This window comes from Eupeodes corollae, chromosome 1 (genome assembly GCF_945859685.1).
Source record: "Eupeodes corollae chromosome 1, idEupCoro1.1, whole genome shotgun sequence".
Classification (NCBI taxonomy): domain Eukaryota; kingdom Metazoa; phylum Arthropoda; class Insecta; order Diptera; family Syrphidae; genus Eupeodes; species Eupeodes corollae.
The window spans coordinates 80,999,649-81,021,855 of NC_079147.1; the positions used below are offsets into that span (position 1 = coordinate 80,999,649).

The window sequence follows — 22,207 nt, forward strand, 5'->3', positions numbered from 1 at the left end:
ACTGCCAAAATTTTCGCCTAGAACACGCTACAATGATTGAGAAAGCGGAAAGAGGGACTACATTTCAGTCGTCCAGAATACACATCTCCACGAAACCTTTCATTTGTTTTTGATTCACGTGTATAAAAGTGGACTGACTCGTCTTCCAGGAATGCCCTATTCTCCCAGAAAAATCTGGAAGGTATAGAAATCAGGAAATTTCTGTCGGATTGCAGTTGGTGGATGGTGTAGTCTGTGCTTAGTGATAAATGTTGTTGTTAATCCACTGCGTCGAACCTTTGAGCCGAATAGTAGAGCTTGCAGCTATTTGTTTGCTTAATATGTCGTCAACAGGTGTAAGGTAGAGTAGGGTGTCAAGTGCTGCAGATGGGGTCGTGCGAAGCGATCCGCTTACATGCGGTTTTTCAATAAGAGCGCTACTAAAGATTTTTTTTAAATAAAACAAAAACGGTTCCTGTGAGTGTACGTTTGATGCCATTATCTATTATAACTCTATTCTTTTGCATTGCCACCACGGGCATGCTTGCAGTATTCCAGACGCTGAACCCAATTTACGACGATTTTCAAGCATAAATCGGCCGATATACTTCGGTTCATCAATCGTCGCTGGCTTGTTGGCATAGGAAATAGCCTTACGGCTTCAAATCACGAGATAACACGTTCTCTAAACTTGGTTTCCAATAAATTAATTGTGACTTCGATGTTTGGCTTGTGGCACCGTCCAGTTAGAACCACATGTCCTCTAAGTCCATAACATCCAATTGGGGCCAAAGATATTCAGTTATCATTGAACGGTAGTGATCCTCATTCACATCAACGTGCTGTTCTTCGTCATCATGGAAGAAGTATGAACCACACCAAACCTTAATTTGTCGGGATGCAATGATGTGGATATCGTGGATTTTTGCCTGACCAATACCGCATATTTTGATTATTGACGAAGCTATTCAGCCAGAAGAGAGCCTAATCGCTGAAGATGATTTTTCTATGAAAATCCTACGGGCACTTCTTTGTCTCACTGGCACTGGAACATCTTATGCTGTGGCTGTGGATTCAAATGTTTCGACTAGACGCTCAATTGTTGATCTGCTTTGACGATTATGACGACCATAAATTGGATGTAGCGCTCTTAACATTGAGGCCTCTGACTCCAAATTTCGGAAGTATATTTTAATAATTTCGACTCGTTGTTGGCTTGTGTATCTTTCCACGCCGGCCGTACATTAAAATAGGTCTTATTACGTATGTGTATAACCAATGCGTAGTTGGGGGTTGTAAGCGTCATTTATTACCAATAGCTTTTCTTGCAAGAAAAGAAAGCTACAGTAGCCTTTTTGACTCTTTCTTGTATATTGCCTTTCCAATTTAGTTTTTTGTCTAAAACAACATTTTGATTGGATTCCTTTAATAACAAATACAATATTGTATTTCCTCTAAAATAGGACTTATTCGGTTTTGTGTGGGTTAACACCAAGTCCACACCGATCAGCCCAAAGTATTAGTTTGTCTAAGGCATTTTGTAAGAGTTCTTTTAATGTGTTAAGATGCTTTCCTAAAACCAATATAGCAACGTCTTCCGCATAGGCAATGACTCTGAAGCCCTCCGCATCCAGACCAGTAAAGATTTCATTTACCACCTGGTTCCAGAGAAAAGAGGATAGAGCACTACCTTGTGGTGTCCCTTTACCAACAAATCTTCTTGCAGAAGAGTTGCCCAGTTTTGAGTTAATTATTCTGCTAGCAAGCATTAAATTAATTAACTCTCTACGTTCAGAGATGTTAGTGCAGATATGATTGAAGATGTGTCCACGTTGTTAAAAGCGACTTCAACGACAAGGAAAGCAGCAATCGTGAACTACATATATACAGGGTCCGGCAAAAAAAAACTCCCTTATTTTTAGACGTTTATATTTAAAGTTATTTATAGATAAAATGGTATTCCGGGTTTAGATAGATAGAGGTCTACGTGCCATTTTTAGTAATCATAATGGCGTGGCACGGTGGGCATCGCGCATTTGTCGTAGAGGAATATATCCGTAATGGTGGTTCAGTAGAGCTGATTGTGAATACATTCTTCAAAACATTCCCATTGGTGTTGTTTTAATTTCATCTGCCGAGGCCCATTTCCATTTATCGGGTACTGTAAATATACAAAACTTCCGATACTGGGCTACAGAAAACCCTCAAGAAATTCATCAACGACAACTTCACATACCTTATGTGACAGTTTTGTGTGCTGTTGCTGAATTTGGTGTGTTAGGTCCGTATTTTTTAGAAGAAAATGGGCAAAAAGTTACAATTAATTCGCCCTATCAACTCGGTCCCGTTCATACATAGCCCTACTGAACTGAAGGAGCTGTGCTCCGCCTTGTGCCATGACGTCCCGATTGTATAGGAGTCGCCTATCCACGGTTCGTCGTTTGAAGTGGTAGATTTGCGGAACTGCCAATCTATCCTGCATTAGACCGCATTTATGCCTCTGGTGGAATAAAGCCGCTCAAGCGTCCACTCTCAAAACACTCGTCGTTCGGATAGAACGCCCGAAAATTAAATTGTTGATCGAAGACATAGCTCTTGCAATGTGACCTCGAACGAGTTTTATCACGAAATTGTCAGTTCTGTTGATTCGATCCCCGTTGTATAGGACCTCGTTGGAATAGTAAAATACGAAAGAAGATTCGGCTGTTCCATATAAGCTGCTACAAAGTCGTAAACACTGCCTCTCGAACAAAACTTCTCCATCTGGGAAGGGGCAACGTTAAACCACACAGGACAACCATAAACGATCATCGGCCGTATGAGCGCCATGTAGCAAATTATCCTCACTCTGAGGTCAAGCAGGCTGCTGTAAAAAAAATGTTTCGTCAGAGCGAAGGCTCCTCTGGCCCTGGCCAGAGCAGCATTTATATGTATGTCGAAATATAAATACTGATCTAACCAGATACCGAGGTACTTCACTACACTTTTGCTCGTTAATCGCTGCCGTGAACATCAAAGATGACCATCTTGCCCCAATTCTTGCACGTTTCCTTCGTGGCCCTAGCCAACGGAGTCCGCAACAGTCCAACGCACTAACCATCATGCCACGGGTACTGAGTATACGAATACATAGTTCTTAAGTTTTCTTCCCTTAAAGAATAGTTAAAGCTTAAAAGAGAAGAGTGTCTAGTCTTTGAATAAATTCACACAGAAAATGCTTATTTAATCACAATAATTTTAGACACCCAGTAAAGTATACGAAGCTTAAATTTAATGAAATAATGGCCTAATCGAATGACTTGGATTATTCTCTGTTTTACGTGTGTTCAGTGTTCGGAGGTTTTTAACATTTTCTTTTATTATTTTATAAAACTCTAATACCCTAACCACTCATCATTTTTTTTTTCTCCTTTTAACCTCCTAACAGAAATTGTAAGCCCTGTCCCGTCGCAAAGCCGACTTTCCTGTGTGGCGCCGACAATAGGACCTATTCATCCTTATGCAGATTAGATTACCACAACTGCATCCACTCCACATCGATCCGGATAGCTTGTAAAGGATTCTGTCCCTGCAAGGGTGAGTTCTTCTTACGTTACGACTGGATGATGATGGCCTGAGACATAAAAATAAATTGCGTTTAGTTTTTCTTTCCTTTTGTTCTTCATTCTTACATTTTTTATTTTGTTTGTTGTTGTTTTTTTGAGTACACATAGCGCAGCCGTCTTCAACGTCGTCTTCGTCATCATCGTCGTTATTGTAGTTGTAGCCTCTTCTTAATGAAGAGCCTGCTTTTCTCGTATAGAATTCTAATTTGTTTTCTCTTCTGTAATCCTGGCAGATCCTTCTGATAGCAAACGACTGCAACGAGTCGGAGAACGGCAGAGTGCCTTCAATGCCAAATATAAGAAAACTCTCGAACAGTATAAGGACGCTAATAACATGCTCAAGGATGTAAGTACATAGAATAAGAATTGCACGAACTTAATGTCAGAACGGCTGGGTAATCATGTTCCGCGTGACGGAACTTTATTTTACTTTTTTGTTCTTGTTACTACTTATATAGGAGAAGGACGACAACAATCGGCACTATAATCATATTAATTCGCAATTTACTTTCACTCCTGAGGAAATCAAGTACGATAACAAACACTACAAATATCTCAAGTACACTGCCTACAAGAAGGTGAGTACAGGAGGAGTGAGTAGACTTCCTCAATCCTCCATCAAACTATATGTACGATATTATTTTATTTATAAAGCAGGAGGTTTGTTTCGATTTGAAATAATGTGGGACTGTGCAGAAGCAGAAGCAGAAGAAGAAAAAGGGGTGAATAGGGTAGGACTAATGAGGGAACCATGTGGTATCTTAATCGTTTATCGTTTCATAAATCTTATAGAACGCATTGTTGTAATCAAGAGTAGGTACGTATAGAATGTGTAGGCTGTTGGAGCTGTTAAATCCAGCCCGATATAATTCACTAAGGGGTTTATATATTCTACATATAAAGTGAGTTCATAACAGAAAACGAAAGGACTTAAAGCTAGAGCTGTATTCTGTATATATTATTCTTATTTCGTATTCCTCGATGGCTTTAGATATTGTTTGTGGAAATCCTGGTTATGTCAAGGCTCTTATATATGTTTACCTTAACTATACCTGCTATATTCAGAATATATGTAGGTAGGTATAGATTTATACAAAAGATGGATGGAGCTTTGGGTATAGAGTGTTGGGGTTTTGTGTGGAAAACTCCAAAGGACTAGAGATGATATTTTGTTGAGTGTTTTAAATTTTCAATTATAATGTCGGAAATGCTGCTTTACCTGTCGGTCGGGAATAGGATCTTCTTTGGTATGAGACTATAACTGTTGTTGATTCTTTAGGTCTTGGAAGGATAGACATTTATAGGATATGCACACACATATAGACAACAATAAGTTTACATGCGAAGGACTAACTTTATGGATTTGTAGAAATAAAAGAAGAAGTTGTTTAGAGTTGTTTTGTGTGGGTTGCAGTTGCAGCTGTTTATAGTGTAAGCTTGTGGTGTAAGACCGGAAGTGAAAATTTGTTCCCATATGGTGCAAAAACCGTTATGTTTTGTTTTATCTCTTCCTTCCTACATTTTAGTTTTTGATTGTTTTTTTCTAAAGTATTATTGGAAATTTATAAACTTGTGTTCTAAGAACGTAAAGAAGAATTGTATGTGGATTTCATTTAAAAAAAAATATTTTCTTTCTGGGGATTTTTTTACCGAAGAACTCACGGTTGAAATATGAAAAAAATTTCAAAAAGGTTTCTTGAGTTGAAACAAATCTTTTATAAGCAGTTTTCTTAATAAAACAGTAATATTAGTTTCCCAATAAAACTAAAGATACATAGGTATTTTTGTGAGGCAAATTGATTTCATCATAATTTTGCAAAGTAATCAAAATTCAAGGTAGACATTTGAGAATTCCAAAGAAACCGAAGAAAACTTTTTACTGAGAAAAAATTGTTTTGACACATGATTTGATGATGATTATTATACTCGTAATGTGATAAGATTTTACTTAAAATATTAAATTCTTCTTAAATCACATAAAGTGTGGGACCATTTTGTTATAACATTGTGGTCTTTTCCAAGCAAATTTCCAAAGAAATAATATCTAAACATAGGATTCTTTGTGTATTAAGATTTCTCTATCGACAATAATATGACACCAACCATATACCGGGATAACAACCACATTCAGTTATTTTTTGTGGAGTGAGGTGAAATGTATGTGTCCTATTAACGAAAGGCTTAGTCAAATCTATCCTTATGTCTTAATTAACTTAAGAAGTCATTAAGTTTCTAGGATTCGCTATGCGGCTCAACCAACTGAAGTGAACTAAACTACAAAAAGCCTATATCTAGACCATATTCCCTCAGCATGGAGAGAACTGAAAGTTGTTTTTATACCCAAAGAAGATTAATTCTTGCAAGTCAACCCTAAAGACCTATGACCTATAAGTTTATCATGATTCCATCTTAAGATCTTAAAAAGATTGATTGATATATGTACATTTAGGGACAAATATTGATAGAAAACTTCTGTTTACGTCTCAACATGCCTAGTGTAAAGGTAAATCGGTAGAAACAGCGTTTCACACCATAGTATGCACCGCCGAATATTCCCTCCATCACATTGAGTTCAGTATGGTTTCTTTCCTTGACATCGAATGTGCCTTTAACAACGGGGACACATCTGCACTAACATCTCTAAGTGTAGAGAGTTCTCTTCGGGAGTTAATTCATATAATGCTGACTAGCAGAATAATTAGCTTAAAACTGGGCAACTCTTCTGGTAGACGATTCGTTAGTAGAGGGATACCGCAAGGTGGTATTCTATCCCCTCTCCACTGGAACCTAGTGGTAAATTATCAGTCTCCATTAAGGATAGACTGTCTTCGACTTTTTAGAGGGTGGAGTCATGATTGGAAAGGGCATGGGTGCATCGTTACGTTCTTTTGGGAGAGAAGACGACATTTCAGGCCCACCAACACCAAAAATTCGAATTTCGATGGATTCGAAGCCATAGTTTATAGAGCCATTGCTCAAGGCTAGAGGAGCCAAGAATTCTTTATTAAGTACCACAATCACACTCCTGTAAAGACCCTTCACTTCCTCTAGCTTGGCTTTCTTCCAGTTATGCGTCGAAAGGGATGGGTTACAAACTTTGACCATCTCGAGAATGTCCTCGATATCAGCAGTTTCGATTGGAATCCAAATGCGTGCTCTAGGTTTGCTAGGAATACCTCCCTTAGTGACAACCTTGAGCTTCGCACCTGGCCAAACTTAACCTAACCGGCTGACAGCGAGCTTGTATAAGTCACAAAATCTCTGGTCGCCACAAACCATGAGAATGCCAACCCCCATCGCTTATAGAAGGAAGTGGTTCTGGAAGCTCTCTCAAAATGCTTAAAAAGATACCCGAGAGCTTAACCTTGACCAGCTGCCAACGATCAGCCGATATTGTGCCATCATCATCGCTCCTGTCAATGACCGCAACCACGACTTTGCCCATCGTGAAGTCACTGAAACTGGCTTGTTTCCTTATGGGATTGAGGGAAATTCTAGTGTTGTGCACACGAAGCCGTTTTTGGTGGCGGTATGGCCCCCTTAAGAGACCTTTCGTGTTTAGACGTGGAGTCTTTGCTGGTCTTTGTTGCAGCAAGAACACTATTTGCCCATTCAACGGGAGAGGTTTGCTGGGGTGTCCTTTCAGCCCCCAATGATGCACCAGAGGCCTTAGGATTTTCGCAGCTTGCCGCCCCTTGTCTATATAGGCCTTTTGAGAGTAGTAGTGGTAGGGCCATTAGTTATAACCCTGCCACCACTGGAATTAGGTATTGCTACCTTCCTACTCTCGTTGCTGCCAACAGCAGAGGAGTGTCCATTGATTGCCCTTCCCTATGTTGGCCCGGTCTTTAAGAGATAGTTTTATCTTTTTTTTTTTTTATTAATCTTAGGTCCCACGCGTTGCGAAGAAAGAGAGGTCCATCTGTACAGAAATTCGCATATACAGATAACGCTAGTTAATCCGGAGGTCGCCAGGTGTCCGGATACTCCGTTAGAGACTGAGCTATTTTTGAATTGGAACACAGCCAGGCTTATCATTGGCACGGGTCGTTTAACACCCTAAATTCAGCCCAATAAAGATAAGAGGTGGTTGGAATGGAAGAGATAGGACAAGGAGTCAGTTAATGTTAAGAACATCATTCTGATATGTAAGAAAATGATTAGGATCGGTAAACAGCAATTGAGCTAGGTTAACCTAGGGTAGGAAGAGTACTGATGACGTAAACGTTGGCTTGTATGCCTTGTTTATGTGGGAGGGTTGATGATTCTGGAAAGTTAGAGGGATGAAAACGTCCTTTAGTTTCAGGGCTTACCCGGAGAAAATTCTCGAGAATCATTGACCTTGCTCAGCTTCTACAACTCGACAAAATCGACGTTAAAAGTAGAAGAAACTGGACTAAATTGCCAAGGGTTTCAGAATGATTGCTTACGCAGATAACGTTGTTGCTATAGCGTATTCAGGAACTATTTCAAAATGTCTTAGACAAACTAATACTTTGGGCTGATAGGTGTGCATGTGCATTGGGTGTTATACAAAGTTCCATTTGTAAGCCCTCCCAATATTAAAGGAATTCAATCAAAGTTTTCAAACGAGGCTTAGCACTTTGGTCTTGTTTTAGACAAAAAACTACATTGAAAACGCAATATACAAGAAAGATTCAAAAAAGCTACAGGAGCTCTCTTCTCCTGCAAAAAAAGCCTTTGGTAATAAATGGGGCTTACAACCCCGAATCACGCATGGGTTGTAAACATTGGTAATCAGACCGGCTTTAATGTACGGTGTAGCAGCTCGGTGGACTGATTTACAAAAAGCTTTAAACCGTGGCAAACTAAATAAAGTTCAACGTTCAACTTTCCATGTATAAGTGGATCGCTTCGCACGACCTAATCGTCGGCACTGGACACCCTACTCTATCTAACACCTCCTGACATACAAAGCAAACAAATAGCTGCAAGCTCTGCTATTCGCCTCAAAGCTTCGTCGCAGTGGACTAACAACATCATTGGCCACTTCATTATTCTTAAGTATTTAGATTCAATTTCAAAGCACTCAGACTGCACCATCAGAACGCTTATAAGCTCGATAACAGGTGTCATTACCGGACACTGTCTATTACGAAAGCACGCAGAATCAGGCTAATTTAAAGTCCACTATATTTATTTGCAACAACATAAGATGAACTTTGGAAACATTTATGATAATTACTTCGTTTATTTCTCTGGTTTTTGTGACCAGCTGAGATTGGTTTATCTTTTTTGACAGTTTACTATAATTCACTTCTCCATCTCGTTCAATAAGGTGTAAAAATCTAACTACCGATGATATTCTATCCAAAACTGGAATGAACGCAGCCATTGCCTACCATACGTTGTTGTTCAAACATATCGCGATTGGCCATAAATAAAAAGTGATGGCGATCGATGGTCAAATTGATGTTGAAGAATTTTATAAAGAAAGCGAGAAGGAAAGGACACCAAGTTCCTCATCTTTGTTGCTGCTGCTTATTTTTTGCTTCTCACTGTTCATGAAAATCCTAAATTCTTCAAAAATCTTTTTAATAGAATCTACCTCACACTTCATGGCAAGTCTACATTCTTCATAGTATACTTATGAAATATGCTTAAACTCCCTCGAAAATTTTGGAACTGAATGCACTTTTGTCAATATTTAAATGATTCAACAATTTATCAAAATGATAAATTATATAAAGAAACATTTGTTCAACATTTTCCATACACAATTTTGTATTAATTTCTATCTCCTACCAAATTAAATTTTATTTTAAAATTTTATCTCTGTTAAATTTTGTCTAAAAATGAGTTTTGAATTTTAAACCCTTTTAAGAGTTAGAAATTACCCTAAAACAAAATTTGAGTTGTAAATATTTCAATAGATAACTGTCAAAATCAATCATTGTACGTGCCATGAAACAGGCCCGAAGAATTTTCGTTTTGATAGCCTAGAGACACGCAGTACTTTGTTGATGACAATGGCTGCGTTCAATCTCATGTTGGATAGAATATCTTGGATAGGTGGATTTTTAGATACCTTGTTGAACGATGTCAATAGCTGTCAAAAGATAAAAACAACTATTAGCTGTTCACAAAAAGCAGAGAAACATTTAAGCTTCTAAGTCAAAATTGTTGTAACGAAACATTTAATGGATAATTCAACTGATTCGTCGGGCGATGATGAATTGATAATTCCTTCTCATCAAAAATTGATTAAGTCAATTTTGAAGTTTAAAAATATGGATCATAATTACCTTCTAAAATTCGTAGGTAGATAGGTTCTACATCGTCTATTATGTATACATAGAACATCATCATATACAGCTTCAACTATCTTTTTGTTTACCAACGAATACAAAAGCTGAAATCAATTTCAAGTTTCTTGAAATTCAACCATGTGTTTAATCAGCTGTTCTGTCATATACCTACATACTTAAGGTGGCGCTACAGTCCGGGGCGGACCTGGGCCTCAACCAACAAGCGTCTCCAGCCAGCTCGGTCCCTAGCTAGCTGTCTCCAGTTTCGCACGCCAAGTTGGTTGAGGTCCTCTCCCACCTGGGTGCGCCACCTGAGTCGCGGTCTTCCTCTACTGCGCCGTCCCTCGGGATTGGATTCGAAGACCTTCCGGGCTGGAGCGTTGATGTCCATCCGCTCTACATGACCTAGCCATCTAAGCCGTTGGACTTTGATTCTGCTAACTAGGTCAGTGTCGCTGTACAACCCGTACAGCTCGTCGTTATATCTTCTCCTCCATTCTCCATCTATGCGTACGGGACCAAAAATCGCCCGAAGAATTTTTCTCTCGAAGCATCCTAAGACGCTCTCATCTTTCTTTGACAGGGTCCAGGCCTCAGCGCCATAAATGAGAACCGGGATGATGAGTGTCTTATAGATGGTGATTTTACATGCTCGAGAGAGGACTTTACTTCTCAATTGCCTTCTAAGTCCAAAGAAGCAGCGATTTGCAAGAGTTATTCTTCGTTTGATTTCAGCGCTGGTGTCGTTGTCTGCATTAATAGCGGTACCTAGGTAGACAAAGTCCTTAACTACCTCAAAGTTATAGCTGTCCATGGTGACGTTTTGTCCAAGACGTCGTCGTTCAGTGTCCTTTTTTGATGACAGCATATACTTGGTCTTGCCCTCATTGACCACTAAACCCATCTTCTTCGCTTCCGTCGCAATGCTCAAAAACGCTCCACTGACATCACGCTTTGATCTTCCAATTATGTCAATATCATCTGCGTATCCGAGTAATTGGATGGATCTTTGGAAGATTGTGCCTCTAGTGTTGACGATTGAGTTTTGCACAATTCTTTCCAGAACGATGTTGAAGAAGTCGCATGACAGTGCATCGCCTTGTCTAAAACCTTTTTTGACATCAAATGCATCGGTAAGATCTTTTCCGACCTTGATAGAGCAGCGTGCATTCTCCATCGTCATTCTGCACAAACGGATAAGTTTGACAGGGATGCCAAAACTAGACATTGCTCGGTAGAGCTCTTCCCTATAGATGCTGTCATACGCGGCTTTAAAATCGATAAAGAGATGGTGGGTATCGATTTGAAGCTCCTGGGTTTTTTCCAAGATCTGCCGTAGTGTGAATATTTGGTCGATAGTGGACTTTCCTGGTCTGAAGCCACACTGATAAGGACCAATCAGGTTGTTGACGAATGGCTTCAGACGTTCACATAATACGGCAGAGAGGATCTTATACGCAATGTTAAGGAGACTGATGCCTCTGTAGTTGGCGCAGTTTAGAGGGTCTCCTTTCTTATGTATCGGGCACACTATGCTGAGATTCCACTCATCGGGCATGCTTTCTTCCGACCAAATTTTGCAGATGAGTTGGTGCATGCTCCCTACCAAGTCATCGCCTGCTGCTTTGAATAGTTCGGCGGTGATGCCGTCAGCTCCAGCAGCTTTGTTTGACTTAAGTTTAGATATAGCTATCTTCACTTCGTCAAGGTCGGGTAGGCGGAATTGTTGATCTGCGTCGCCGAGGTTGAGTGGTTCTATCTCCCTTACAGCGGAATTCGGTTCGTCATCGCCGTTATATAATTTGGAGAAGTGATCTTTCCATATTCTCAGCATCGACTGTGGTTCTACTACGATGTTCCCTTGATCGTCTTTACAGGCTTCGGTTCGCGGCTGGTACCCTTGGGAGGTTTTTTTTACCTTTTGGTAAAATTTACAAACCTCATTCCTGTTGTGACATCCCTCTATCTCCTCGATCGCGCGCTTCTCATGCTCTCTTTTTTTTCGTCTAAGAAGCCGGTGTTCCTCTCTCCTCCTCTGCTCGTAGAGCTCGCGAGCAGCTCTAGTCCTTTTGTGCAGCGCCGTTTTGTATGCCTCTTGTTTCGCTGCGTGCGCTTGCCGGCATTCGTCGTCAAACCAGGGGTTTCGCTGTGGTGGCCGTGTGAAACCTAGCACTTCAGAGGCGGCATCTCTGATGGCTGCAAGGCAATGTTGCCACTGGTTTTCAATGCTTAATGCAGGAAGCATAGGACTCCTTAGGAGGTTACTAGAGACTCGATCGGAAAAGGACATGGCAGTCTCTTGCGATTGTAGCCGTCTAACGTCGAATCTTCTCACAGTACTTCCTTGTTTTGGCTTGGATCGGGATAACCGTAGCCGTACCTTGGCTACAACGAGGTAGTGGTCCGAGTCAATGTTGGCCTCTCGGAATGTTCGGATATCCTGGATACTGGAGAAGTGTCGTGCGTCGATCGCAATGTGGTCAATCTGGTTGACGGTTGATTGATCAGGAGATTTCCATGTCCCCTTGTGGATATTAAGATGCGTGAACTGCGTACTAGCTACCAGAACGTCTCGCCCCGCAGCGAAATCGACCAGCCTGAATCCGTTGTCGGAGGTGGTGTCGTGCAGGCTGTATCTCCCGATTATGCCACCAAAGATGTCTTCTCTTCCTAGCTTGGCATTAAAATCTCCTAAGACAATTTTAATGTCATAGCCAGGGCACTGCTCATATGTCTTGTCCAAGAGCTCGAAGAACATATCTTTGGTGTCTTCATCTTTCTCCTCTGTTGGGGCATGCGCGCATATTAGGCTTATGTTGGCGAATTTAGCCTTGATGCGGATTGTCGTGATGCGCTCGCTCACACTGTTGAAACTCAAGACTTTTTGCTTGAGCCTAGTTCCAACAACAAATCCACACCCAAATAGACGCTGTCTTTGTTCTCGGTAGCAGTCGCCGTAGTAGATATCGCAGTCTTTTAGTTTGCGTTTACCCGGTCCATCCCATCGCACTTCTTGGATGGCTGTAATATCTGCCTTGCAGCAGTTTAGGGCTTCCGCTAATTGTTCGGCTGCACGTGGTCTGTTAAGGGACCTAACATTCCACGTACATATCCGAAGTTCGTTGTCCTTATTTCGTTTGCGTGGGTTGTCAACAGTGAATCCGTCCGTATCCGAGGCTTGTTGTTGCTTCGCTTCATATACCTACATGCCCCAGAAATTCTTGGATACTTTTGAATTCCTTTTTTGACATCTCAGCTGTTTTGATCAGCCGTTATTTTACACGTTAAACACTAACAAAAAGCTATCCGGATACCCTATCTGTCTGAGAATGAACGCAGCCAATTTTTATTGCTTGTTGTTTTGTACCTTTGACATTTTCATGTACACTGTTTCTCGGCTGAACTGGCGTCTTTCGCCGGTTATGATTTTTGAAAATGAGTAAATGATGAAAATATATTCTGCCAATTACATATATTTAGAGAGTCTTTTACTCACTATAAAAAGAGTGAACTTAAACACCACCTGAAATGAACCACTATGACTTTATTTTTAGCATATAAACCACCGATGACTGATTACCTATTTTTATAAAAGCGATGTGATTTTTAATTCAGGGCCACAAGCTGATCCTAAATCCTAGCAAACCTATAATTAAGATCCCAGCAGAGAATTGCCGCTAGTTGACAAGTATATATGTACATATAACCCAATCCAAATGTCAAACTTAAAATTAAATTAGTTGCAAGTCAATGGATGCGTTCAGTCTCAGACAGATAGGGTTTCCGGATACCTTTTTGTTAGTGTCTTACGTGTTAGTTTTGTTAATGTCTTACAGCTGATCAAAAACAGCTGAAATGTTAAGAAAGGAATCCAAAGGTATCCAAGAATTCCTGGAGGATGTAGATATCTGACAGAACAGCTGATTCAACACATGCTTGAATTTTAAGAAACTTGAAAAAAGATACAAAATGTTAGTTGAAGTTGTATTTGAGGATGTTCTGTACATAATGAACGATGAAGAAGTAATTTGCCTCCGAATTTTAGAAGGTAATTATGTAAACTTCAAAATTGACTTATTTTGTGCTTGTTTTGTAGATGACCAGGTCTTACCTTCAGTCTGGTGCCTTGTCTTACAACAATTTTGACTTAGAAGCTTAAATGTTTCTCTGCTTTCTGTGAACAGCTGAAAGTTGTTTTTATTTTTTGACAGCTATCTCAATACAGCTTTCCAACTCTTTCAACAAGCTATGTAAAAATCCACCTATACAAGTACCCTATCCAACACGATATTGAACGATATTAAGTCACCTTTTTCTATGAACTGTCATAAGCGACAAAGCATATTCTACTTTAAATTTTACATAACATATTTTCCTGTGAAACTGGTCGTAACAATTGACGGAATTTTCACTCACGTTCTAATAAAACTTTAAGCCTCATAAAAGTTGTAACAGAAGAACTTACATAATTGCATAAGTATCCCGAAAACGGGTCAATCTAACCCTATTTTGTGTGTGTGCTAACAAGAATTACCTGCACAGTTCCTGCACCTGCATTCCACTTACCGTTCGTTATTTTATATTAATGATATGTAGAAAGCTTGAACCATAAACGGGTATGCTTTGCATACGTAACCTCAAAATGAATATCAAATTAATTTGAATTAGTTTTTGCTTCGAAAATTGAATGGAAATTATAATAATTACCCCCTTTGACCTGTATGCACGGACGTACACCGTACAGTACGTTTATTTCAATCGACCCACATTAACTTTATGCTTCTCTATATTCTTTTTTTAGGACAATCAATTCCAGGATGACAAACATAAAATTCGAGGCTACAATGAGGTGGTAGAGAAGCCACAAAAATACGCCAAGACCAGCATCACCAACAACGGTAAATATACAACATTTATTCTTCCATTTTGGTGTTTCTATGCAGAAAATGCATACAAAACACAAATCACATATCGACCAATAAATCCAAATGTCAAATGTCACGTTTGGTTGAAACTAAAAATTTGTCAATGTATATGTAAAATTGTGAACATATTTACACACATATAATCCAGGTTATCCATCAAAATCGGTAGAATGCAAGCCACAGCAATTAACAGCGATTGGCAACCGCCTTTTGGATTGGTTCTCCGTCATAATGGCCGACAGCAAGAAACGTCGTCAGCACAATCAGAAGTCCAAAGCGCACTTCCCACCCGCATGCAAAACCGAAGCCAAATGGATGTTCGGACATTTGGATTTGAACAATGACGGCTTCCTGTCCCTGCAGGAAATGTACGATTTGGAACATGACCAGAATGAACGTTGCATTAAGCCATTTATTGACACATGCGACCTGGACCAAGATAGCACGATTAATACGCGCGAATGGTGCCGATGCTTTGAGAAGACAGATCGTCCTTGCGCCGCGGTTAGACGAAGAATCGCTGGCGACTTTGCAGGTGAGATAGGTATATATTGACTTTTTGACATAAATATACTTCACAACAATATATATTCCTCCTACTTTGCTACGCTTTTGCCTCTATATATACATATAGTCGTTCTTGTTTAAGAGACGTAATATGAACGCTGCTGCTGCAAATGCAATGGCACTATCACACTGTGATTCTGTCGCACCTATAGCTATGTGTATCATCGATAGTTTTCGCATTCACCGTTATTGGTGGCCGTCACCGTCACTGAAGCTTAAAAGTGACACTTATCAAAATGACAGTTGTAGGCGGCGGGCTGTATGTCGGCGTTCTCTTCGTGTCGTCGGTCGTTGGGTGGTTTAGCAACTTACTTCCGCCCGTATACGCTCTGTGTCTGCTTTAGTCTGCTTTGCATTATTTGCTTGCATTTTCCGTGCACGTTTGCACAGAGAATTATACTCAATAAAACGCTCATATCACCTAATCACAAACAAACGCACACATGTACATTATACATACATACATACATTGATACTTTTGCCATTTATAAATACATACAGGTATGGCCTAAATAATAGGAACATTTCTTGATTTTAAGTTTAAGAGATTAGGCTTAAACGTTATAACAAAGCTAAATTATATTATCAAATTCTTAAATTAATAATGTTATGAGTACACAAACGGTATGTTTCATACATTGCTTAAGTGGAGTCAAAATAATATGAACATTTATTAAAAAAATATTATTAAAATAGTCTACTTGTTTGAAAAACTAATGTTTTGGTAGGATTTTTAATCTGCGTCCGATTTCAAAATTTGTTTCAAGAAGCTTTTACACACTATAAGCAAAACCGTGTTTTCGACAAAGATGTTAGGGTTTTTTTTGACATAACCCATTTTGCCATCAACTGCCACGTTTTGCATTCAACGATTGTTTCTTCTTTTCTTTATCAACAAATCTTACGTTTAATTTTCTTTTTGTCTTTCTTAGCATTTTTTAGAAACTAGAAACGGAAAATGTTTCAAAATCCTTTTGTATTAACCGGATCGAAACAAATTATATCATAACCATAGCTTTCGTGTACAAAGATTGATTTGATTTCAATTAGTTTTTGACAAAAATATATATTCCTGAAATTCGTTTATTTCAAAAGCATTAAGAAATGTTTATACATTGCCCAATGTGAGAAGCTTTCAACCAATGCGTGACAAATAAATTCCAGCCGAGAGTCCGTATAGGGCTATTTTGGGGCTGTATGTCAGAATACTTCCCCGAATACTCATTCAAGGTATCAATCGTATCGGGCTTATTTATTGCCATAGCAAAGCCACCTGTTAAGATATTGAATTGTAATTTTGTTATTCGTTATGCGAAATCTGCTATAAGATCTGTCATGTATTGTCAAAGATTAAAACATAGAATCTTTGGTATTCAGCTCGCCAAAATCGTTTATAAAATCATTTTGTTGACTTTTATTAGAAAATATTTCAAAGCAGATTCAATTAAAAATAAATCGTCTGTTATTTCGTCGGCAAAATGCTATAAAAAGGAGACAGATCCATAAAAAAAAACTGCCATGTTCAGATGAATTTGTTTAAAATTTTGTATAGAATTTATTCGCTATAGATGCTGTCATACGCGGCTTTAAAATCGATAAAGAGATAGTGGTATCGATTTGAAGTTCCTGTTTTTTTCCAAGATCTGCCTTAGTGTGAATATTTGGTCGATAGTGGACTTTCCTGGTCTGAAGCCACACTGATAAGGACCTATCAGGTTAAAATTATATGATTAAAACAAAATTAAACTATACCAATAAAGTAAGTAGTTGTATAGTTACTTACTTACTTAAGGTGGCACTACAGTCGTGTGTGAACTAGGGCCTCATCCAACAAACTTCTCCATTTACCACTCAATTGCTTTCTTATTCCAAAGAAACAGCGGTTAGCAAGAGTTATTCTACGTTTGATCTCACCGCTGGTGTTGTTTTCTGCGTTTACAGCGAAGCCTAGGTAGACAAAGTCCTTGATTACCTCAAAGTTACGTCTGTCGATGGTGACGTTTTGACCGAGACATCGGTGTTGTAGGTCCTTTCTTGATGAGAGAATGAACTTTGTTTTGCCCTCAGTAATTTTTAAACCCATTTTTGCCACCTCTGCCTCAATACTCACAAGAGCCCCATTGACATCACGCTGAGTTCTTCCGATTATGTCAATGTCATCAGCATATGTTGCAATTGGATAGACTTTTGAAAGAAAGTGCCTTTAGTGTTGACGTTTGAGCTCTGCACTATTCTTTCAAGCACGATGTTAAAAAGGTCACATGACAGCGCATTACCTTTGTCTAAAACCTTTTTGACATCGAAAGGTTCTGTTAAGTTGTTTCCAACCTTTATGGAGCAGCGTGAATTCACCATGGTCATCCTGCATGGACGAGTTTGGCAGGGATGCCAAAACTAGACATGGGTCTATACATCTCGTCCCTGTAGATGATGTCATATGCGGCCTTGAAGTCGATGTAAAGATGGTGGGTGTCGATTTGGTGTTCTTGGGTTTTTTCCAGGATCTTCTATTATGTGAATATGTGATCAACTGTGGACTTCCCAGTTGGTTTTAGACCACACTGATAAGGACCAATCAGGTTGTTGACGATGGGCTTTAGACGTTCACATAATACGGCAGAGAAGAATTTATAGGCGATGTTAAGTAGACTGATTCCTCTATAGTTAGTGCAGTTTAGAGGGTCTCGTTTTTACATAATCGGGCAAACAATACTGAGGTTCCATTCATTGGGCATGTTTTCTTCCGACCATATTTTACAGATAAGTTGGTGCATGCTCCTAACCAACTTATGTACTGCTTTAAAGAGCTCGGCATTCAAGCCATCCTCTGCTGCGACTTTATTAGACTTCAGCTTAGATATGGCAATCTTTACTTCATCTAAGTCGGAAGGACGGGATTGTTGGCTTTCGTCGTCTATGTTGAATAGATCATCCTGCCTGACAGCCGAATTCGGTTCATCGTCGCCGTTATATACAGTCTGCAGAAGTGGTCCTTCCATATACTCAGCATTGACTGCTATGATGTTTCCACTTTCGTCTTTGCAGCCTTCTGTTCTAGTTTTATGTACCTGTGAATTTCGTTTCACCTGTTCATAAAACTTTCGAATTTCATTCCTGCTTTTAAACCTCTCAACATCTACGACCGCACGCTTCTCATGGCCTCTCTTTTTATTTCTGAGAAGTCGGCGTTCCACTCGCCTCTTCTGCTCATAGAGCTCATGAACAGCTTTCGTCCATTTATGCAGCGCCGCCGCCGCTGTGCGTGCCTGTAGTTTGGCTGCATTTGCCTGCCGACTTTCCTGTATGTTGTATAGTTAACACATTTTATATGGCTATTAGTCGTTCTTAGCCGTTTCGGTTTTGGCTCGGCAGAAACAACATGATTATGATAAAAGATTTGAACTCTGTTTGCCAACAAATTTTCTTTTCGAAGTTTCATAACAGAATTTTATAAAAGGTCGAAGATCTGAATGTCAATTATAAAAGATCTTTTATGGTGAAAATTGCTTATAACAGAAAATTAATTGCAGAATAGGCCTAATTGTCTAACACAAAGTTTTGTACCGTTTCCTAAAAGAGGGGCATCTAAATTTCGTATAAGTATTACTGGCTGGCCTAATTTTAATTTGGCAAATACTCTCTCCTATCTCGTGCTACTTCATCCACAATGTTTGACATTTTTTTTTTCAAATCAAAACCGTTCATTCATTCATCGCAATGCGTGTTACTTTGTAAATCAGGCTAAACACTCGCAATAAGTTTAGAGTTACCAACATTTTCCGTTAGTGTCACATAGCCCTTAGAATCAGTTTTCATCCGCTCATCTCCTATTTTAATAGTGTTTCAACATGGTTTCGCTTTTTAAAGGCATTATAAGAAACACCTATTGATAGGCCAATAAGAGCAGTAGGCAACTTCTAATAAAATACTGCTAATTACTGTTTTAAAAAAAGAATATCCAATTATAAGTGTTACCGGCGAGTTTACTAGAATGAGCTGTTAAGGAGATATTTTACCGCTGTAGAAAGAAGCTTAAAACACTCTCCTCGTAACTTACTGCCTCCACACAGTAAACCATGTCATAATATTGATCCGTTGCGATGTAAAATGCGGACAAACAAAGAAACAAAAAAACTGACTTTTCCTTTTATAATATTAGCATAGATTATAATGTTGGTAACAAATTTGCACGATTTGTAAAACATTGTTCAGCAGTTAGTCTGCTTTTTATGAAACAGCAAAAAGAATTACTTCAAAACAAAATGTTTCCCCATTGAAAAAAAACACGTTTAAATTAAATAAAATGTCTTCAGAGAACCGTCTAATTGAATGCAAGATTAGATCGAGATGGTATAAAACTTCTGACAAAACGAATCTTTAAAGAATTGTCACTGAAATTTAGCTATCAAATGTTCAAGATGAATGCTAGCACCCTCTATACAAAATTTACTAATTTAATAACATAATAATAAGGGTGCATAATCATAAACAATTTGTTAAAGTCACATTTAGTAATTTCCTAAGCTTAAAAGATGATTTACCTAATTTCAAGAATTTTCAAAAGTTCAAATCCCGGAATTGCTACTTTAACTATTAGCAATTTTCTAAATCCTTATGACATTTGCACACTTATTCTTACAAAAACAATGAATGGAATTGCCCAGTCAACAATTGGGAATCCGAATTAATTTATCCGTTTAAGCGTTTTTGCTTTATATGTTCTAATGAACTGTCACTTTTTGGACATGTTTGGATGCTTATTTTTTTATAAAAGCCGATTAACTATTTACTAGTAAGCAAAACGAAAGTAAGTTTTAAAATGTTTAAGTGCCTTAGGTAAATACTAAATTACTAACTAGTAAATTGTCAAACCCTTAACTTAGCAAACAATTTCAAAAATAATCTATGAAAAAAATAACATTAATTGACATTTTTTTTAAATACATTAAGAAAGCATTAATTTAATACTTATCATCAAGTTTTATAGACGTAATTATATAAAAAATTGAGTTACGTTCCTATAATTTTGGTCATAGCTGTATGTGTTTTACTCATTTAGTATTCTCTCTCTGCTTTGCTAGAAAATGTCCTTTTTGCGCGCTTTTAAATGCATAAGACCCTTCACTTGCATATCATATATACACCTCACCAAACATATATACACACACTATACACATACCTATGTACACTCTACTCACGCGTCACGCTTGCTGAATTCCGTGCTAATTGGAGAATTTTGTTTTCGTTTATTTTTCAAGGAGCCTATGCACCTGATTGCGACGTTCAAGGATTCTATAAGCCAACGCAATGTCACAATTCGGTCGGTGTGTGCTGGTGTGTCGACAAACATGGAGTGGAGTTTGCAAATACCCGCACCCGGGGAAAACCAAATTGCGGTAAGTAGCATCTCCTTTATACTATATACCCTTTTTCGACCGCCTGCCAGGCCCCATCCTGCTTAAACCCCAATCGAATTGAGTAAAGGATTTGAGTTTGGGTTGGGGTTTAGAAAATGCAACGTACTTTTACACTTCTTGATCCAGAAAAACGCGAAAGTATGTACAGTTGAACCCCATTAAATGCTTGAAATAGGTAAAACAACTCAAACTTAAGAATATCGATATTTTCAAAAAAAGAAAAATACTTATACCTGCATTGATGGTGGTCTGAGGGTTGAGCTTAAAACCTAATTAAAATGCAATCGAAACAATAAGAACACGCTAACATGCCCATTTTTCTTCTTTTTTTTTGAGAAACTTAACAAAATGTTTGAGGAATAACAGCGTAACTATAGGTATCAGGAACGTGGTTTGTGTTCTTGAGTTTTACCTGAATTTATTTTGTTCTAGTAACTGTTTGTTTTTGAGTACATGGCGAGTGTGTTTTGAGGTTGGAAAGTTATTAAGTTTGAGAAATTATAAATTATAAAACTTTTTGCAGCTTGTTTCTGTTGACGTGTGTGAGGCACAGTTCTTTATATTTATTGTTGTTAAAAATCGAAGTTTCAAAGTTGGAAATTAATTACCACAAATTTGTCGTACAAAGTTCGAAAAATTATAAAAATCTTTACTCTTAAAGAATTCACAATTCTATTTATAAAAAAAACTTTCCTTGAAATTTGTTTTGTAATAAATTGGAGAAAAGTTTGCTTTACATGAAAAACATGATTTTCAAGACATCAAAAGCGGCTTCTGTCATCGGTGGCATAATTTAAAGCACATATTAAGAAATGTCATCTCAGAGGACTGGGTTCGATCTTAGCCTGTAGGTGCCCTTATTTTATTATTTTATTAACTTCCCATAGGAAGTTATTGTAATGGGTCCGATTTGTCAAATTGAAAATTTTGACATTTCTCGACGTTTCAAGGTCCCTAGAGTCGAAATAAAAGATTTTTAGAAAGATGTCTGTGCGTGCGTGTGTACGTACGTTTGTACGTTCGCGACGTTTTTTTCGTCGTCCATAGCTCAAGAACCAGAAGAGATATCGACTTCAAATAAATTTTGTTATACAGATAATAAGGCAGAAAGATGCAGAAAGGGCTCTCAAGAAAATTGCGTGGGTGGTTTTTTTACCATAGAAGTTTGAAAAAAATGTGAAAATTTTGGTTAACCTTAAATATCTTACGAACCAAAAACGCTAGAGACTTGAATTAAATTTTATATAATATATTCTAACGTGATACCAAACAGGTATATTTTTTGAAAAAAATCAATATAATGGTTTTTTTTATAAATCAATAAAACTGAAAAAAAAATTTGTCACCTACAAAATTTAACGACTTAAACATGATTTCATCTCTTAAACAATTTTGTGCAATGAAGAATAATGTTTTTGATATCTGATAAAATTTTGAGAAAAATC

General features: G+C 38.3%; 1 protein-coding gene across 3 annotated transcripts in view; it reads left to right on the plus strand.

The window, feature by feature from the left end:
* The window catches only part of LOC129940076 (proteoglycan Cow), a 189,365-nt gene that overhangs the window by 144,429 nt on the left and 22,729 nt on the right, over positions 1-22,207 (plus strand). For 2 of the 3 annotated variants that reach the window (XM_056048344.1, XM_056048483.1), the window contains exons 5-10: positions 3,407-3,555; positions 3,818-3,930; positions 4,043-4,162; positions 14,655-14,751; positions 14,927-15,322; positions 20,604-20,741. In XM_056048344.1, coding sequence (XP_055904319.1) covers positions 3,407-3,555; positions 3,818-3,930; positions 4,043-4,162; positions 14,655-14,751; positions 14,927-15,322; positions 20,604-20,741 — 1,013 coding nt within the window. The remainder of the gene's footprint in view (positions 1-3,406; positions 3,556-3,817; positions 3,931-4,042; positions 4,163-14,654; positions 14,752-14,926; positions 15,323-20,603; positions 20,742-22,207) is intronic. The other variant, XM_056048418.1, reaches the window with a different exon arrangement.